Source organism: Thunnus thynnus, chromosome 17 (assembly GCF_963924715.1).
Source record: "Thunnus thynnus chromosome 17, fThuThy2.1, whole genome shotgun sequence".
In the NCBI taxonomy this organism is placed as follows: Eukaryota; Metazoa; Chordata; class Actinopteri; order Scombriformes; family Scombridae; genus Thunnus; species Thunnus thynnus.
The window spans coordinates 1,143,992-1,162,977 of NC_089533.1; the positions used below are offsets into that span (position 1 = coordinate 1,143,992).

The 18,986-nt window shown below is 40.7% G+C and overlaps 4 protein-coding genes across 10 annotated transcripts in view; 2 read left to right on the forward strand and 2 right to left on the reverse strand.

The window, feature by feature from the left end:
* Positions 1-3,698: 3,698 nt before the first annotated feature.
* Positions 3,699-5,297, forward strand: LOC137167987 (uncharacterized). Its single transcript, XM_067570378.1, has 2 exons — positions 3,699-3,829; positions 3,965-5,297. Exons 1-2 carry the CDS (start codon positions 3,741-3,743, stop codon positions 4,833-4,835), a joined length of 960 nt encoding a protein of 319 aa, XP_067426479.1. The 5' UTR covers positions 3,699-3,740; the 3' UTR covers positions 4,836-5,297.
* Positions 5,298-7,268: 1,971 nt separating this feature from the next.
* On the reverse strand, positions 7,269-12,145 carry LOC137168310 (uncharacterized). The gene is made up of 2 exons (XM_067570852.1): positions 11,890-12,145; positions 7,269-9,186 (listed from the first exon to the last, which is right to left on the reverse strand). The coding sequence occupies exon 2, from the start codon at positions 9,120-9,122 to the stop codon at positions 8,220-8,222; it is 903 nt and encodes a 300-aa protein (XP_067426953.1). The 5' UTR covers positions 9,123-9,186; positions 11,890-12,145; the 3' UTR covers positions 7,269-8,219.
* Positions 12,146-12,551: 406 nt separating this feature from the next.
* On the reverse strand, positions 12,552-16,472 carry LOC137168430 (uncharacterized). The gene is made up of 2 exons (XM_067571011.1): positions 13,330-16,472; positions 12,552-13,241 (listed from the first exon to the last, which is right to left on the reverse strand). The coding sequence occupies exons 1-2, from the start codon at positions 14,035-14,037 to the stop codon at positions 13,167-13,169; spliced, it is 783 nt and encodes a 260-aa protein (XP_067427112.1). The 5' UTR covers positions 14,038-16,472; the 3' UTR covers positions 12,552-13,166.
* A 520-nt stretch (positions 16,473-16,992) lies between these two features.
* Positions 16,993-18,986, forward strand: part of med15 (mediator complex subunit 15) — a 28,297-nt gene continuing 26,303 nt past the window's right edge. For all 7 annotated transcript variants that reach the window (XM_067571448.1, XM_067571451.1, XM_067571454.1 and 4 more), the window contains exon 1: positions 16,993-17,153. In XM_067571448.1, coding sequence (XP_067427549.1) covers positions 17,089-17,153 — 65 coding nt within the window. In that variant the 5' untranslated portion in view covers positions 16,993-17,088. The remainder of the gene's footprint in view (positions 17,154-18,986) is intronic.

Below are 18,986 nucleotides of genomic sequence, written 5' to 3' on the forward strand. Positions count from 1 at the left end.
ATTGGTGCTTTCCACAGACAGTTTGCCTAATCTATAGTTTAACAATCACATAACATTACAAACATTACAGTTGGGCTTTTTTCACGTCTAATCCTTTTACTCTCACGTCTGATCAGCTGACCAGTCAATAAATAGACGATCAACAGGGTGAGGACATCAGGTAAAATCAACTTCCACATAGGACAGACATGTGTCTCCTCGTCTCTGACACATTTAAGTGATTGGTACATCCTCCATGATGGCAGACTCTCATCGATTTCTTGGTCACAGGCTGGAGGATGGAGGAGCGGAGACAGAAGGAAGCAGAATTAGCAGAATGGAAACACCCTGAATGTTTGTCAAAGTCAGCGTATCTGACTGCATGTGATTGTGTGTGTACATGTATTAGTCATTTCAGGGACAAACAATCTGTTCACACTCTACATTCCCACCGGAAGACCACACAGTCTCGGCTAGGATCTCGTCATGCCTTGCTGATATATCAGCACGGATGAAAGAACGCCACCCTCAGCTCAACCTCTATAAGACCGAGCTCCCTGTCAACACAGCCAGTCCTTCCATACAACAAAACATCCGCATCCAGCTCAAATCAACCCAACTCATGTGCAGAAAGTCTGCCCGGAACTTGGGTGTCATGATGATGACCAACTAACCTTTAAGGTTCACGTGGCCTCAGTCGCTCCGTCGCATTGGTTAGCCCTGTACAACATCAGGAAGATTAGACCCTACCTGTCTGAACATGCAGCACAACTCCTGGTTCAGGCTCTTGTATCATGTGATTTTCTATATTTGTCTCCATGTTTGGATCCAAACCATCAATGACTCAGTCTCCTCTCTATGACACCATGTAGGAGTAGTAGATAACTATCTAAACACCTGTTAATCCCAATAAATATAACTCATAACATCTTATAAACTTACCAGATCAATGATAATTTGGTTGAGTTGAGTGGAACAGATTTGTGTCAGTAACAGTACTTTGGGCCCTCTGTTTGTTGTGAGTGGATAAATGATCGGTTACATTTTTAGTCTTGTAGTGTAACACAGAGGATATGTATTTATGAGTCATGTTTTACAAGATGAGTATTAACATCAGCTGCTGTCACTCCGTCAGTCCTCACTTCCTTAAGACGTCTGCCCTCAGATACGACCCTAAAATTGTTTTATAAACCATTTTATTCTTGAATGAATTCATTCAATTCACTTCAATTTTATTTATATAGCGCCAAATCCCAACAGAAGTTATCCAATCTGGAAACTTTATTCAGGAATCAGGCTGCAGGGTTCGCCAGACAGGTAAGTATAGATGTTCTGTGGAGAGCTGGCCATTAGACCACTGCAGAAGAAAAAGACATAACAAGGTGATGTCATTAAAAGAGTGGCAGTCAGATATTTCTGTTAGTTAGTAGATTTTTTTCAAATTTACAATGTTTCCACACAGGGTTTTTTTTACGTGCAGATTGGAATGTGAATAAAAACAGGTGGATATAAACACAACCAATGCTAGCTGGGTGGTAATAAATGAAGCAGTAAGAATATATATTGTTACCCTGTTAGAGGACCCAGATTTACATCTTGATATTGGGCTGAAAAATACACCACCTCAACACCTCAGATGGTTATTAGCATAAAGTCAAACTTGATTTTTAGAAAATTTTCACTGTGGCACTGACACTCCCGGATACCACTGACAACTACAAGAGTGCTATTAAACGTAACTGGACCGAGTGAAGAACTGGAGAAAGCAGCTGATGAGCTAAAGAGGTGGACTCGAAATTTCAGAGCATATGTTGAAAATAAAATGTACAGATTGTTATGATCATGACTTGAAGGACACATATTCTCACATTTCCAGCTCTATATGTATATTCTGGGGCTCTACTGGAATATCTTTGTGTGATTTCCAGTTAAAAACTCCTTATTTATCTTCTACTGGTCCTTTATGCAGCCCCTCAGTTCAGCCTGTCTGAAACAGGCCGTTTTAACTCCTGTCTCTTTAAACCTCAGGGACAACATTATAGGCCTTTTTCAAACACGTGCTGGCTTGGCTAAACTCTGTTTGACTCAGTTTGACTCAGTGCATCAGCCCAGCACAGCAGGGTTTTGCATCTCCATTACAACAGGGCTACCTGTTTGAAGGTATGTCTTTAACAAAAGCAACGTGCTGTATACATTATGGCTGTGACTATTGGTCAAAGTGGTGGTTGTAAAACAGTGGATAAACACATTTCATTTACTATAATTTCTTCACAATAAAATTCCCCCTGTTAGTTTGTTAGTGAAAAGCTTTTAATATGAAGCAGCAGAAGCAAGAAATGTGTTTTCATCAGCAGTAACTTAACACAGCTCTGATAAGGCTGAAAGCAATCAGGAAACAGTAAAATAAAGCGGATGTGTGCCACGCCCACTATGTGACACTGAATCAGGTGATTTACAGGGACTCACAAATACTTTATAACATTACAAAAGTCTGTGGGGATTTTTGTTATGACCTGAAGAACAACTTGTTCAACAAGGTATATCTGTTTTATTATCAGTGATACTTCATCGTTCCTGTTAACACATAATTGTCTCTCTGGTGAACATCAGTCATGTGTTCAAACACTTCAAAATGTCTTTATGTTGATGTCTCTTTAACAGTGACCCAGTGGATGGATGTTTGGAAAGCAGAGAGCAGGTTCAGTTAGTGCTTCAGGTTCAGGAAATATGATGCTTTTGGTTCAGTATTGAAAAAACTCAATGCTGGCTTGAAGCAGGAGACTGAACATTTTGATTTTTCAATTCTGAACCATAAAGACCTCCATCTGTCTTAAACTGATCAAGCAGCTGACCCTAACCCTCTAAACACAAGCAGAGTTTAATAAAGTTTAATCATCATGCAGGTTGAAATACCTCAACAACCGTTGGATAATTGTAAATTGGAATACCTTTTGATCCTCTGACTTTACCTCCAGCGCCATCATCTGGTTTCTGACCACATATCTGCAAAACTAATGACATTCCCATCAGCCACAGCTTAACTTTGTGTTTAGTGTTAATTAGCTAATGTTAGAATGCTAACATGCTAAACCAACATGGTGAACATGGTAAACATTATATCTGGGAAACATCAGTATTTTTTATTTGTTTGCCTCTAATGAGACTTTACCTGCTTAAAAAAATAATATTTCCACTAATCTCTGTGAAAATGTTCTGGAGTTAATGTTTGTGTTGAGATAAAATCTGTTTGAGTGTTTCCCTCATGACGATGTATTTTGGAAATCCCAGTACCGGAGGACATTTTCACTTTCACTTGTAAGGGGATTACCTTTTGTACCACCTGACTGTGAATCAGCCAATAGAAAAACAGAATCAGGCAACAGGAGTCTGTTCCTCCTGTGAAAAAAAAAAAACCTGTGAAACTCTGAAGCAGGTAAGATGACAGTTTCAGGATCTTATTAAATACGACTTTTCTTTCTTTTGTACTTTGTTTCTTCAAAAATATTTACAGTAATTCAGTTTATTACAAACAATATTTTAGTGAGCTTGAAATTTCATTCTGAACTTTGGAAACAGCAGATTAACAAAAAATGACCACAGAGTGGAATCATCCTTTCTGTGTCAACAATTTAATATTTCAGATTTATTTCCTTATCTGTCTTGTTATTAATGATAAGTTTTGTTGATGTTCATTTTCAGGTTGGAGGAGGAGCAGCTGGACCTTTGTTTTGGTTCCTGACCTGATTATTAACTTCATAAATATGAACGACTGTAAATCAGACTCTGATCAGAGTCAGAGAGAGCAGGCTGATGCTTTGGAAGAGATGGAAAAACATCTCAATGCAATTCTGTGAGTCTCTGAAAATAAAAAAATATCATAAACATCTGCAACATGTTAAGTAGCAATTTTACTGGAGAGTAACATCAGACCTCATTGTTTTAAGTTGTTGAAATGATGTTCCTAACATGCCTCTTTTTTTCTTAGATTAGCCACAATTACAGACTATATGATGATGATGACAATGGAAAAGAAAACATTAATAAAGCGTGTGATAGAAAACTGCCAGAATGAAACCACTCTGCGATGGCTGAGAGAAAACTCAGAGTCATTGGACTTTTTACGACTGGTGGACATGTTTAATTTCCTGAAGGAACACATCGATGAGGAAGAAAAGAAGGATCACAGTAATAACATTAACATCACCTTTGTTGCACATGGATCCATCAGAGACTCCATGGTCCCGGCCAGCTGTCTGCTGCCTCTGCCCTCCATCACAGACGTGATCCTGTATTCTCCCTGGAACTGTTATCTTAGTGTGAAGGCAGTCTACGGTGTCGCTACAGGACGCATGAAGCCTCAGCACAGAGAGTTTTACTGTGGTGACACAGCTTGCTCTGTTGCCGGGGAACTCCATCGACCCACCAACCTGCCTGACCACTGGAACTCAATGAAGAAAGCTGGAGACCAAAAGATTCCCAACATCACACTCAGCCCTCTCGAACCATCAAGGGACAACGTGTGGAAAGAGTTTCAGTCTCTGTCAAAACAACATGGTGCACCAGGAAGAAACCACATCGTCATCCCGTTCATCCTCCCAGGAAAGAGTGTTTTTTTAGATAGTGTCCCGTTCTCTGTTGTCACTCTGGCTCTGTCTCTGGTTCTCCTCTCCTCCAGGTTTAAAGCCACCGTCCATCTCACAGCCTGTCTGAGTGACAGATCTGCAGAGAGGAAGTTTGACCAGGAGTATCTGAAGCAGCAGTACGCCTGCACCATCAACAACACTTTAATGACATGTTCACCAGACATGTTCAGTGTGACACTGTTTGAGAGTTTTAAACGTATTTTCTTTGGTTAAACATCTTCTCTGTCATGTGGTAGAAAAGAAGCTTTGATGTGGAAATTCATCCACAGATTCATGAACTGTGGGAACAAAGTGTGACGGTGGATTCAACTTTATGACTTCAACCCTGCTGGATGTAAACTATAAGGAGGCTGTGATCCTTCTGCATCGGTGTTTTAATGTTGACTGGAAACATTTCAGAGGTGTTCTTCAGTTCTTCAGTGAACACATTTCTTATTAAGTTTAGAGCTATTTTAAAGTCTTTTGTCTTGTTTTACAACAGATGAAATCCAGCAGTTTAGCAGCTGGTTCAGATGCTAACAGATGCTTTGTGCCTCTAACTTTCTCTGTGATCATTTTAAATGTCAGTACAGTTGATCTCACAGCTCGGCAGCTGTCATTAACCTGCATTTATATTTGTTTTATCAGACGATGTCATGATCATAACGTAATGATTTTATCTGCAGCAGCAGCTGGTTAACAGAAAGTATTTATGATCACATTTCTGACGTTTGACAATAGAGACCAAAAATATGTGAATAAGAACAATTTTATGATGAATTCAGCTGCGTTAAAACAGACTGAACACTCTCATTACAAACATAAAAAAATATTTGCTGCGTATGTGTGAGGACAAAGTCAGTGACATTTGAAATGAATCATTAAAATTCATAGTAAGTCATCTGCCAATAAAAACAGGCATTTATATACATGTATATACAGACCCAGAGCCTCATTTATCAACAGTCTGATTCATCACTTTCTTCTTGTGACTGGGAATGTGCGAACAGTAAGGCCCTCTCATGGTCTACAGGTGTAATAACAGGTGTTAACAGGTACAGGTATAACTGATACAATAAATCAAAGTTGAGCCTTCCTGTTGTAATTATTTTTTAAGTATATTCTGTTTACTTATTACATGGCAAAATGGCTACAATGATGATTTTTTTAAACACAGAAAATAGAGTCTCAATATGTTTTTTAAAACTGTATATTTATCGAGCTTCACACTCACACCTTTTTACAGGTGGATGTGAGAAGTTGACATTTGGAGTAAAGAAGGAGAAAAAGAAGTGAAATCCTGCTACTATAGTTTGTTTACGTAGCCTCCGGAGCCGGAGGCAGCTTCCTGAAGCTGACCAATCAGAACAGAGTGGGCTCATCAGGAGGCGGGGCCTTAAAGAGACAGGAGCTAAAACGGCCTGTTTCAGACAGAGGCTGAACTGAGGGGCTGCATAAAGGACCAGTAGAAGATAAATAAGGAGTTTTTAACTGGAAATCATGCAAAGATATTCCAGTAGAGCCCCAGAATGTTTGTTGTACTTGGTTTATGTACTTGGTAATGACACTGTTTGTATTTTAATTTGGTTTTGTTTCATAAAGTAATAAAGTTGTTTACATAATGGCGTGACAAAGCTAGCCAGCTGTTCTTTCTGCTAACCGTAGCATCGTCTTCAGGTTAGTTCCACCAGAGTAAAATATCGTTTTACTGTAGAAATATGTAGGTTATGTTAAGTCTGTGCTTACTGGTACGTGTACTGTGTTGAAAGAATATATCGTGAGCACAGTAAGTTAAGAGCTTTTCTTGTTGTTCCTCAAAAGTTCTGACTTACAGTACTACGCAAAAGCTTTAGGCACCAAAATTAAAGTGAGGATCCTTTCAAAATAATGCTATGTATAGTTCTTATTTATCACTCAGCTTCAAACAAAGTTCAGTAAAGAGAAAATAAGTAAATCAAATCAGTATTTGGTGTGATCACACTTTGCCTTTAAAAATGGTACCAGTTCTCCTCAGTACACTTGTGCACAATATTTCTATTATATTAATATTATATGGTAGGTCGGCTATTCCAAACATCTTGGAGAACAAGTTTCTGTTCTTCTGTTGATTCAGGTGACTCAGTTGGTTCTATCTTCATGTAATCCCAGACAGACTCGATGATGTTGAGATCAGGGGGCATACAATCTGTTGCAGGACTCCTTGCTGTTCTTGTCGCTGCAAATAGTTCTTTCTGACTCTGGCTGTATGTTTGTGGTCGATGTCACGCTGCAGAATAAATTCAGAAGTGATCAGACGCCTCTCTGACGGCATTTCATGATGGATAAGAATTTAAACATCTAAAGCGCCTCAAACTTTTGTTCATTATTTTGTCCTTAACACAGGATGAAACTCCACGTGTTCTCTCTTTGTTCTGCCTGGAACGGTTTAGTTCAGTCTAGTCAGGAGTGGAGACTACAGTCATAAACCTTTTAAAGGTGATATTGTGCATTCTTTAATTTAAACTGTGATCAGAGATACTTTATTCAAATGTAAAGTCTGCAATGACTCAACTGTTCATATTTACCTGAAGCCCTTGTCTGCAGCACTCTGATGAGCCACAATAACACCATGAAATACCATAAAATGACAGAATATGAACAAGACAAAATGTGAAACTTACACAGAAGCATTTGAAATGATATTTATTATACTGCGTTATTGTTGCAATTCCACTCTGACAAAGTGGAACAAACTCTCTTAAAATATTGTCACACATTTAATAAAATAGAGCTCAGATATGTTTATGGTCTCAACGTCTGGACCAGACAAAGAGCAGAAGTCAGAGTGAAACAGATTAAATAGCTGTCGAACACGAAGGCTACAAAACATTGATGTCATAGTCAGAAGTAATTAAATACAACAGCATTGTAATTGTTAGTTATGTTTCTTTCCTGAGGAGCCTCCTTTGATGCAGCGAGCTGAACATCGTCTTCATCTGAACTTTAGCCTCGACCTTTCTAAACACTTCTGTTCACTCTCAGAGACTAGAGACATCTCTCAGGCTGAAGCTCCTCAGTTAAAGATTACGTGCTGAGGATTGACAATAACTAAACATGATTACATAGAGATTCAAACTTGATTATATGTGTTACAAACACAATTAATCTCACTGTAAATATTGATAATGTAGTCGAGAGTGACTTTACAGTCATTGATCAGCTTTTACTTCACTGCATCAGTTTACTTCTTCTATTCAGTATCTGCCATGAAAGGTAGTGTTTTTATTTAAAGACACAAACATCAGAAACATCATGTGATCAAAAGTATGTGGACAGCCCTGTTCAACAAGTCTTAAATCAAAACAACCAAGAGACAAGTCAGAGTCTAAAGACCCGCAAGACGGACACAAGACTGAAAAAAGCCTTGAGATCAGGACCAGGTCCAGTCCAAGTAAAAGAACATGAAAGAAGTCTGAGTCAAAACGATCATGAGGTCAAGAAAAGTCTAGATAATGATAACTGTCCTGATGACAACGTGTACAAAGTCATGGTTCAGCTGTTACATATGTCTGCTATGTTTGAGTGTCCTCATATTTTTGGCCATGTAGCATCTCTTCAGATGAATCAGTTTCTCTCTCATTAGAAGTTAAAGGAGCCTCTCTGACTAACCAGACTCTGCAGATTCTCTCTCACGGAACTGAAGTGCTGCTGAATCTCATGCTTCTGTCCACCATACCTATGATCATAATATGCCTCTAAAAATTTGTCAGGGTTGCTGAAAAAATCAAGGGTGTGCCCTTTTGAATTTTCATCCACTAGAACGGTATTTCTAAAAGGAGTGACTGTCTCCACCGTAAATGACATCTTGCACTTCTTTCTGATCATCTCCTTGTGCTCTTTGAACAGCTGGATCAGGTCGTTCTGGTAATCAGAGATGAGAGTCTCCACGGTGTTGCAGGTAACCGTCCCTCCCAGTCTCACCAGGTGAATCAGCATCTGGATGTGGAAGGCCGCCCCGTTCACCCAGGCCTTCAGAGCCTCGTTCGTCATGTGGCCGTCCCTCAACATGGAGTTCTTCAGCTTGGTGAGCGCCGCGCTCAGCTTGCCCTCAATCTGCTTCAGGTCACTGCTCAGCTCATGTCTATTGGTGAAGTTCATCCTGCATCTCTTCAGACACTCATCGATCTGATCCCAGACCTCGGAGGCTTTCTCCTCAGCAAACACGCAGCGCAGAGCGTCCTTCATGCTCTCCTCCGCCGCACTGAACGACACAATGTCAATGAAGATGGCGATGGCGAGCGCTCCAAGACCCGCCAGCTCAGGAGCTGACGTGAAGGCGCCCAGCTTCTCCGCCAGATTCTTGATCCAGTCTGGAGCGCAGTCAGACGCCTCCATCCTCCTCTCATAGTGTCGTCTCAGCATGTCTGAAGAATCCAGACTGCAGAAATCCACAATTCTCTGATTGACTTTCACATCTGGACCGTCGCCGAGTTCACGCACAGACTTGTCGATTCGTTCCTCCTCACTCAGCCCGTTACCCATCGTGTGGTTGTCAGGGTTAGGTAATGATGATGATGATGATGATGAAGTAGTGATCTGTGGAACACTGAAACACACAAAATGAACACAGTTAATCGTAGCGCTCTAGAGCTGAAACGATTAGATGATTGACAGAAGATTAATTGGCAACAATTTAATCACGTCTCCACCATAGCAACGGTCACTGAGGATCATGGGTAGGCTAATGTAGCCGCTTCGCTACTGAAAGGAAGGATGTGTGATAATATCGTTCAAAGGAAGAGCTGACGAAGTTCTTATTTTGAAGACGTTTATTAGACGATGGCCATCGGGTCCATTCCATGTACAAAGATGGTCTGGGCACCGTACCACTGTCGGTGCATAGCTTATATGGGGTTACACATCTGTATCTTATCACATGAATAACATAGGTTTTCCATGGGCACTAGGTCAGTTGGGAGCCATCCAATCAAGTAATTGACAGCTACCTCACCACATATTATGTATCATTACATACCACATCTGGAACAGTTCCAAACTTGACCATAAACCCATTATTTGTATTTAAAGGTCCCCCCAAGAAGGGCTATATCATATTACCTAAAATGACATGCAGATTATGGAATATTTAGGTCATCTGTCCAACATCCAAAATCAGTAAAATACATAGGGTCAGATAAAAGTCATACTAACACATACAAAACTGACAAAAATACTTGATTTCTAAACCAAAATTGCACGGTCTTTTGAATTTGGTTTTCTGGATTTTCGTTGGGAAACAAAAAAGGAATAGATCATGTGATTTAGTTTTTCATTTTTGGTTTAAAATGAAAAAAACAAATTGGCTTGATGTCCGCAGACCTGTGCAATATTCAATCCAAAAAGGAATAACGATAAAACAAATCGGTAAAAACCAACAAATAACAGATTTACCGTTCTTGGGTTTTTGAATTACAAAGAAATTACGAATTATCCGATGATACCTGGACCTTCTCCTGTGTGCGCTCGTTCTTTCCTCTCGAGCAGTTTAACTGAGCGGGGCACGCACCTTTGTCCTGCTTAGCAAGTCAGAGCCCAGAAGCCCCGCCCCACTGTGATGTAACAGTGTTTATATCAAACAGACCCCGCTGCACTCAGACACGGAGCTGAGAGGCTCGTTGTTCGAGTGTCTATTCAAAGTTTATTCATATTAAACGTGTCATGTGTCCAAATTTCACCAAAAGAGCGTCTGTCTCCACAGTAAATCACCTGTTGAGAGTTTGATGGTTGTTTATTTGTGCTTTAGAACATAACTGCAGTGAAACAATCAGAAAATTTTTCTGGTCTTCTTAAAAATGAGTCAACCGAGCCTAACTTTTAATGTTATCAAATGAAGACAGATGTCTTCCTCTCCTATCTCTCATGGCAGGGTTGTACAGCTCTGACTATAACATGAAGTCACAGAGCCCAAAGGACCCTAATCCCCGATCGCTTGTTTATTCTCAATTTATAATACTGAATGTGTTGTGTGTCCTAATTGCACCAGATTGCACTCCCTTGTGTCCCCAACAATACACCTACCAAATGTGAAGTAGATCAGATGAACAGTTCTCGAGATATGCGAAGGACAAACATACAGACAGACAGAGATTCCTTGCTTTATATAGAGACTAGTGCAGTGCCCGTTCAAAACGGGTCGATTTCTCAATACCTAGAGAGAGTTGTGCCCGTCCCCTAAACGCCTCTCATGATGACTATCAGCAGACACTACAATTTACCGATGCTCCCTAAACGCCTCACGCAGAATATCTGAAAACTATAATTTTGAGTTGAGCTGCAGTTGATCGGATGAATAGTAGTGCCTGTTCAAAACGTGGCTGAGACATCCTGCACTATGCCTTAAACATACATAGAAAGTTCCCACATGTGAGGAACAGGAATAAAGCTTAACTCTCTAAACTTTTTCAATTAATTTTCTATGGTAGTTCTCGTCACTAGGGGTGTAATCCCACCTCCAACCACAGTGTGAATTGCGATGGCAGAGTGGCGCTGTCTGTATTTCTGCTCGTTGACTCCACGGGCAGAAGAAGCAAATCAACATTATCAATGTTATTTATGAGGTATTTTATATTCTCAAGAATCGCTCATCCAAATAACTTAACACGTCGACACTGCACTTCCTTGTTTCCCCAGCAACTCACCTGTCAGCTATGAAGTAGATCAGATGAACGGTTCTCAAGATACGTGAAGGACAAACACACATCCATATATACAGACAGACTGACAGAGATTCCTTGTTTTATATAGAGATCATATGCCCTTACTGCACTGATAGATAGATAGATAGATAGATAGATAGATAGATAGATAGATAGATAGATAGATAGATGGAGGAATGGATAGCATAGCCGCGGGAACATGATTTCAGTTTGGGGTGCTCGAAAATCTGTTTTTGAGTGTATTAAATACCTGCAGCGTAGTTTTGCTGTTTTCTACAGAAACAAACCCAATTATTTCATTTTCGGATATCAGCGCCCACGTTCACCAAATAAAAAAACGCAAATTTGTAAAGTATCAAGCGTGTTATTAATACTTAGTACGGCGGACATTACAATTATAAACTGACTGTCTGCAGAGTCAGAGTCAGCCGGAACACCAGCTGTCAGCGGGCAGCTGCTCTCATGTCTCCAGGTGTCGGTCAGCGTCATTGATAAACATCTTATTTTGTAAAATGTCCGGTGTATCCGGTAACACCTGTGTTGTCACGAGTTTATTAGGCGGTGGGAAAATTTCCTCACCGCGGCATCCTTACCTTCCTCTCAGAGAGATTTCTGCAGACGAGCTCACATCACATGTAGACTCTGCTGAACACTTCCTGTCTGATTTCTGTTTATGGCTTCAAAAGTGAAAGTTAAATCAGAGCCTCATACACAGACTGCTGTCGCCTCCTGCTGGTCAGCTGTGTCCTCCTCTTCCTCCTCCTCCTCCTCCACGACCAACACATTACACACTGACAGACCAGACCGTGGAGGATAGAAATATATGTTAGAGACACTTTACAGATGACAATGTGCATCATTTATTTTAAACTGTGATCAGTCAGCATTTATTTATTTAAATGTAATGTCTGCAATGACTCAGCAGTTTATATTAACCTAAATCTAAATCTGCAGTGCTCTGATTGGACAGCATGAAACAACATACTGTAGTTTTTGTTAGACTTTGACGATAAAATACAAAATTGAAATTGCATTGAATTGAAATTTAATAGATAGATAGTTTATCAGCCACATGTTTTGGGTACAGTATTTTATATTCTGCAGCACAAACACATAAATGGACGACAGCAGACAATCAACGTATCATTACAACACAGTACAGGGATACAGTCAACATATCACCCCAGAAACATAGTACACACAACCATATACAGCAGGTGCACGGTAATGCGTGTCAGTAGTGTGAGGAGGGGCTAGAGGGAGGAGGTCAGAGTCAAAAAGCTGTGCAGCCTTTAGTCCTAGCGGACAGTGAGCTGTAGCGCCTCCCTGAGGGACGGAGCTGGAGGAGGTGATGAGCAGGATGTGAGGAGTCGGACATGATCTTTGTTTGTTTACAGTTCTCTGAGTATGTAAAGATTCAGCTGAGGGGAATGGGTTGCCTATGATTTTGGATGTCTGGTTGACAATCCATCATAATCCACTGAAATGATTATTTATTAAATATACTCTATTACTGTAACTATTCATAACGTAGTCGAGAGTGACTTTATAGTAAATCCTTCAGTCATTGATCATATTTTACTTCACTGCATCAGTTTACACCAAACAATAGAAACAGTATGTGACCAAAAGTATGTGGACAGCCCTGTTCAACAAGTCAAAACAACTAGAAGACAGACAAGTTTAATTCAAATCACCCATATGAGGTCAAAAAAGTCCAGATAATGATAACTGTCCTGATGACAATGTGTACAAAGTCATGGTACAGCTTTTACATATGTCTGCTATGTTTGAGTGTCCTCATACTTTTGTCTCTCTCATTAGAAGTTAAAGGAGCATCTCTGACTAACCAGACTCTTTAGATTCTCTCTCATGTAATTGAAGTGGTTCTCAGTCTCACGCTTTTGTTGGCCATACCTGTGATCGTAATACAGCTTCTGAAATTCTGCACGGCGGAAGTTGTGAAAATTAAGAGTGTGCCGTTTTGCATCTTCATCCACTAGAACGAATACTGACTGAAACATTTCACCCACCTTAAACAACACTGTGCACTTCTTTTCAGTCATCTTCTCATGCTCTTTGAACAGCTGGTCCAGCTCAGTCTGGTAAACAGAGATGAGAGTCTTCACGGTGTTGCAGGTAACCGTCCCTCCCAGTCTCACCAGGTGAATCAACATCTGGATGTGGAAGGCCGCCCCGTTCACCCAGGCCTTCAGAGCTTCGTTCGTCATGTGGCCGTCCCTCAACATGGAGTTCTTCAGCTTGGTGAGCGCGGCGCTCAACTGGCACTCGATCCGCTGCAGGTCGCTGCTCAGCTTTTGGTCATCGTTAATGTGCATCATGCATCTCTTCAGACACTCATCGATCTGATCCCAGACCTCGGAGGCTTTCTCCTCAGCAAACACGCAGCGCAGAGCGTCCTTCATGCTCTCCTCCGGTGGACTGAACGACACGATGTCGATGAAGATGGCAACGGCGAGCGCTCCGAGACCCGCCAGCTCAGGAGCTGACATGAAGGCGCCCAGCTTCTCCGCCAGGTTCTTGATCCAGTCTGGAGCGCAGTCAGACACCCCCACCCTCCTCTCATAGTGTCGTCTCAGCATGTCTGAAGAATCCAGACTGCAGAACTTCACAATGTTCTGATTGACTTTCACATCTGGACCGTCACTGATTTCACCCACAAACCTGTCGAGTTCTCGCTGCTCCCTCTCCTTCCTCTCCTCACTCAGCCCGTTACCCATCGTGTGGTTGTCAGGGTCTGATGATGATGATGATGATGAAGATGTAGTGATCTGTGGAACACTGAAACACAAAATAAACACAGTTAATCGTAGCGCACTTGATTGACAGAAGATTAATTGGCAACATTTTAATTAAGGAACAAGACGAACTGGCACAGAAGGAAGGGAACACTGAGACTATATAAGACAACAAGACACAGGTGCAAACACATCAGGGCAGGGCAGGTAATCACACGGGAGGGAGACACACGAGGGCAGGAAGTGAAGGACCTGGAACGAGACAAGAGGTGAGTATCAAAATAAAACAGGAAGTACAAGACAAGGAACACTGGGTAAAACAAAAAAAATAACTCAGCTGTCCAGCCGGGGCATGATATTCTGCTTGTTGCACCTCCACCAGTGCCTGAGTACCAGCTGCAGGGTCTTCACCACCTAACCCCAGAACATCTCAGGATGGTGGGGTAGCCATCAGGGACGTCTCCTTGCTGCTCTCTGCAGCTGGATTTAGATGGTCAGGGGCTTCCACTACAGCTCTTGTCTTTTCTTCGCAGCCAGAGCCAGAAACTTCCCTTCTCTGCTTCTTTGGAGAGATCTTGTCGGACTTTATTGACCTTCTCTGACGTGAAGCGAACATTTCTCAGGAAGCGCTTAGTTGAGAGGTTTCCAAAGCTGTGGCAGCTGTCTTCTACTGGATAGGTTGTTGCTCTCCAGGCTTCCTCTTGGCATTCCACCAATAGTTTGGCATACCGCAGCTTTTTCCTTTCACATGCTTCCTGCATGCCCTTTTCCCATGGAACTGTCAGCTCGACTATCAAGACATCACAGGACGATGTCAGGTCTCAGTGTGATGGTGGTGATGTCCATGGGGAACCTTAGCTGCTTGTTGAGGTCTGCTCTCATTGACCAGTCATTTCTTGGGGCCAAGGCTGCTGTCCTGCCCTGTGTGGGTTCTGCACTGATTGTCCAGCTGGTACAAACTGGACAAGCTGCTTCCTGGTGACATCAGGGCTTCTTGTTTGTCAAGACTCTCATACTGTCTATGAGTTCTGTCAGCTTCCTTAGCATCTGGTCATGCTGCCACCTGTAATGACCCTGGGCCAAAGCGGTCTTGCAGCCACAAAGGATGTGGTGGAGATTTAACTGGGCTGTTTCACACAGGCCACAGTTCTCTTCCAACCATAAACTAATTTCCTGATGAGTTCATGGTCTCAATCACTAGGACGTAAGTATTTCTGTGACTTCCTGTATATTCTTTGCAGGCTGCTGGACACTGACTGCGACTGATCCCGTACGCTGTCCAGGTGAGGCGCAGTTCATCTCAAACGAGCCATTTATGACGTCATGAGAACGCATTATCTCTCACTGCCAGGAGGGGGAGACAAAAGTTCTGCACTGCAGGTTTAATGCAATCCTGCAAGTCACTGTTTGATTCAGCTCTAAGTGCAGCAAACTTCAATACTGAATAGAAAATAATCACAAAATGCAACACTACAACGTGCTGTTATCATAAAAATAAACAGGCTACAGTAGATGCCTACGTGTCAGACTAAGAAAACAGTCTGCTGATGACAGACTTATGTCTTTTTTTAAAGCTTTCCTCTGGAGGAGTCATCCGCAGTGTGTCGCCCCTCTTTTACTCACATCTCTGTAAAGCTCCGAGCAGAGAAGGAGGCGACCCCCGGTCCATTTACTGACTCATCACAGAGCCTGACCGCCGTTTCATCTCTACTGTCACACGAGCGCTGACAGTGAAAGTCCATTTCTGATTTTAATTATTGTTTGCAGTAATGATTGTTCTCATGTTGCAGCCTTCACTCAGATTTTTTTAAATAGCCTTTTTTTTATTTGAGATATTTTATATGGTCTGTGGGTGAAGCAGCATAATCACTACGAGGAGGATACGTTCTCGTCTCCACCAGGGATTAAAATGAAAATCGCACCCTGGAGGTATTAATCATTAAATCTTAATAAATCCACACACTGGAGGTGTGTTAATAAGGAGGTATTGATAATCTGGTTATTAATAATCTGATTATTAATACCTTTAGTGAGTAAACATTAAGTCAGAAAGACTTTAAAAGATTTACCTCAGAGAGATTTCTCCAGATGAACTCACATTACAAGCTGAAGACTTCCTGTCTGGTCTCTCTCTCATCAAAAGTGAAAGTTAAACCAGAGTCACATAAACAGACTGCTGGTCAGCTGTGTCCTCCTCCTCCTCCTCCTCCTCCTCCTCCTCCTCCTCCTCCTCCACTTTATCTTCATTATCTTTGTGTTTATTGGCAGAAACCATAAAAGCTGCAAAGCTTCACACTGATGTGTAGAATCATGACATCACAGTTTGACTCCACTGATTTGATGGAAATTAGTTTATTTTATTTGTTTGTTCGCACATTTTTAAAAATAAAGTTTTAAAAAGTATTTTATGGTTTGATTTGTACACAAAGTGTCGCAACCTGGTTCATAAGGCCATGACAAAGACCTTGTTGCTATCTTGGACAGGTCTCCCCCGAAAAAGAGATTCTAATCTCAAGGGACCTCCTAGTTAAGTAAAGGTTAAATAAAAAAAAGAATAAAAGATTCAGTGTTTAAGAATCACCCTCCTTGTTATATACAGTAATATTATTTTCATTTTAGCATTATGTCTATGTTTAGTACCGTCCACGTCAGCTGCCAATATACAGTGAACAGGTGACATCACTAAGTTATATCCAATTATATTGTTATTTGTTCTTACCACACAGAAAACAGTTTGAGCTGAATGTAATATGTACATAATTATATGTTTATGTTTGTTCTGGCTGTGTGTCCAAATTAAATTTAAATACAATATAAAGAACTTTAAAACTTGCTTTAGTGTCTTAAGAAGCATAAACCCAGCTGTTTCTGCAGTGAACGCTTCGCCGCTCCGGCCAGCAGGCGGCGGCAGCGTCCATCAACACACTGCACAGCAGATCCGCCATTTTCCTCAGAGCGGAAGAAGGAAGAGCAGTGAGGGGAAAACATTAAACGTTTCTGCTGGATAATCCTCCAAAAATCACTTTTTCTGCCATGGACCCAGGACCGGACAGCGACTGGAGGAGCCCGCAGTTCCGACAGAAAGTCGTCGCTCAGATGTGAGAATAGTTGTTTTATTGTTGTTGTTTTGCGGTTAAATCACTGTTTCTGTTTCTGTTAGCCTCGTGAGCTAGCTGAGCTAATGCTAGCTCGGCTAGCGTTAGCGCTGCTGGAAACACGTATTAAAAACCCGCAAATTAACACCGAAATGTAAAAACACAAACATAACAGAGGTTTTCAAACATGACAGAAAACCTGTTAAGAATTGTTTAGCTTCACTCTTTCATTCGGCGTACATAAAAATGAACTAAAACAATATTTAATGTAATTTTCTGTCATATTTCATTATTAGCAGCTAAAGTTAGTCAGTTACACAGTTGTAGTTCTCACTTGTTTCCTGTTAATTATCTACCGAACATGTTTTGTAATTGTTAATGATTTAATGTCAACCAGAATAAAACGGGCAAAAATCTGATCTGATAAATGGCCAAGATCATACAGTAAATATTAAATAATAACCGATAAATACATTTAGCAGAGGTGGAAGAAGTACTGAGATCCTTTACTGCAGTAAAAATACCAACACAGCAATGTAAAAATACTCCATTACAAGTAAAAGTATTGCAGTAAAAGTACATAAGTATTATGAGCTTGATGTAGTTAAAGTATTGCAGTAAAAGTACATAAGTATTATGAGCTTGATGTAGTTAAAGTATTGCAGTAAAAGTAGTGGTTTGGTCCCTCTGACTGATATATTATTATATATGACATCATTAGATTATTAATAGTGAAGCATCAGTGTTAGAGCAGCATGTTACTGTTGTAGCTGCTGGAGGTGGAGCTAGTTTACACTACTTTATATACAGTTAGCTAGTTTAGTCCAGTGGTTCCCAACCTAGGGGTCGGGCCCCTCCAAAGGGTCAGCAGATAAATCTGAGGGGTGGTGAGATGATTAATGGGAGAGGAAAGAAGAAAAAACAAAGTTCTGATACACAAATCTGTTTTCAGTTTTTGGACTTTTTCTCTAATCTTTGATTTTTGCTGAAATATTGGATCATTTGAACATTTATTGAAATGAAAGCATGTGAGAAGTTTAGAGGGAAAAATCACTATTTGGTGGAGCTGTTAACAACTCATAGACATGTGAAATGTGACCCCGACTACACACTGCTTTTTGTAAGACGTCAAAAGCCAAAAAGGTTGGAAACCACTGGTTTCATCTTTAACAATGTGTTGTATTTTAAAAGCTTGTTATATTATCCATTGTGTCAAATCTTCATCTGAAAAGTAACTAAAGCTGTCAAATAAATGTAGTGGAGTAGAAAGTACAATATTTCCCTCTGAGATGTAGAAAGTAGCATCACATGGAAATACTCAAGTAAAGTACAAGTACCTCAAAACTGTACTTCAGTACATTCCCCCCCTGCTGGGGGGGTCAGAGAGATTGTCAACATACTAAATTGTTGTGGAGGAGAATCAGGCATCTTGTGCATTTTAACCCACACAGTCTGTAAATAGTTATTAATGATTATAAACATATGTATTCCTGACCAGGGCACATCAGCACCATCCACAAGCCAAACGCTGGTTGATCGATTTCACCAGTCAAAGAAAACAACAGTAATCTATTGAGTGTCTGGTAACATTTGAACATTGATTAGTCATCTGGCTGGTGGACAAAAAAGTTAATTTTTCACCCTGTTCCTCATTAGACCTTATTTATTATTATTTTTTATTTATTGACACTTTCACTGTGAGGTTTATCAAGAGATGCCACAGTGATGATTATATATGTTTTACTAGAAACATTAATGCACTCTTGTTCTACCAAAGTAAAGAAGATTATTTTAAGGAGGAACATGTTTTGTTAGTCTTCTAGCTGCTCTATAAAA

Bases quoted from the DNA above. Each gene is read 5' to 3' on its own strand.
- LOC137167987 (XM_067570378.1), top strand. From the start codon at position 3,741: ATGAACGACTGTAAATCAGACTCTGATCAGAGTCAGAGAGAGCAGGCT. The intron at 3,830-3,964 runs GTGAGTCTCTGA...TTTTTTTCTTAG, and splicing joins AAACATCTCAATGCAATTCT to ATTAGCCACAATTACAGACT.
- LOC137168310 (XM_067570852.1), bottom strand. From the start codon at position 9,122: ATGGGTAACGGGCTGAGTGAGGAGGAACGAATCGACAAGTCTGTGCGT.
- LOC137168430 (XM_067571011.1), bottom strand. From the start codon at position 14,037: ATGGGTAACGGGCTGAGTGAGGAGAGGAAGGAGAGGGAGCAGCGAGAA. The intron at 13,242-13,329 runs GTGGGTGAAATG...TCCGCCGTGCAG, and splicing joins AGTGCACAGTGTTGTTTAAG to AATTTCAGAAGCTGTATTAC.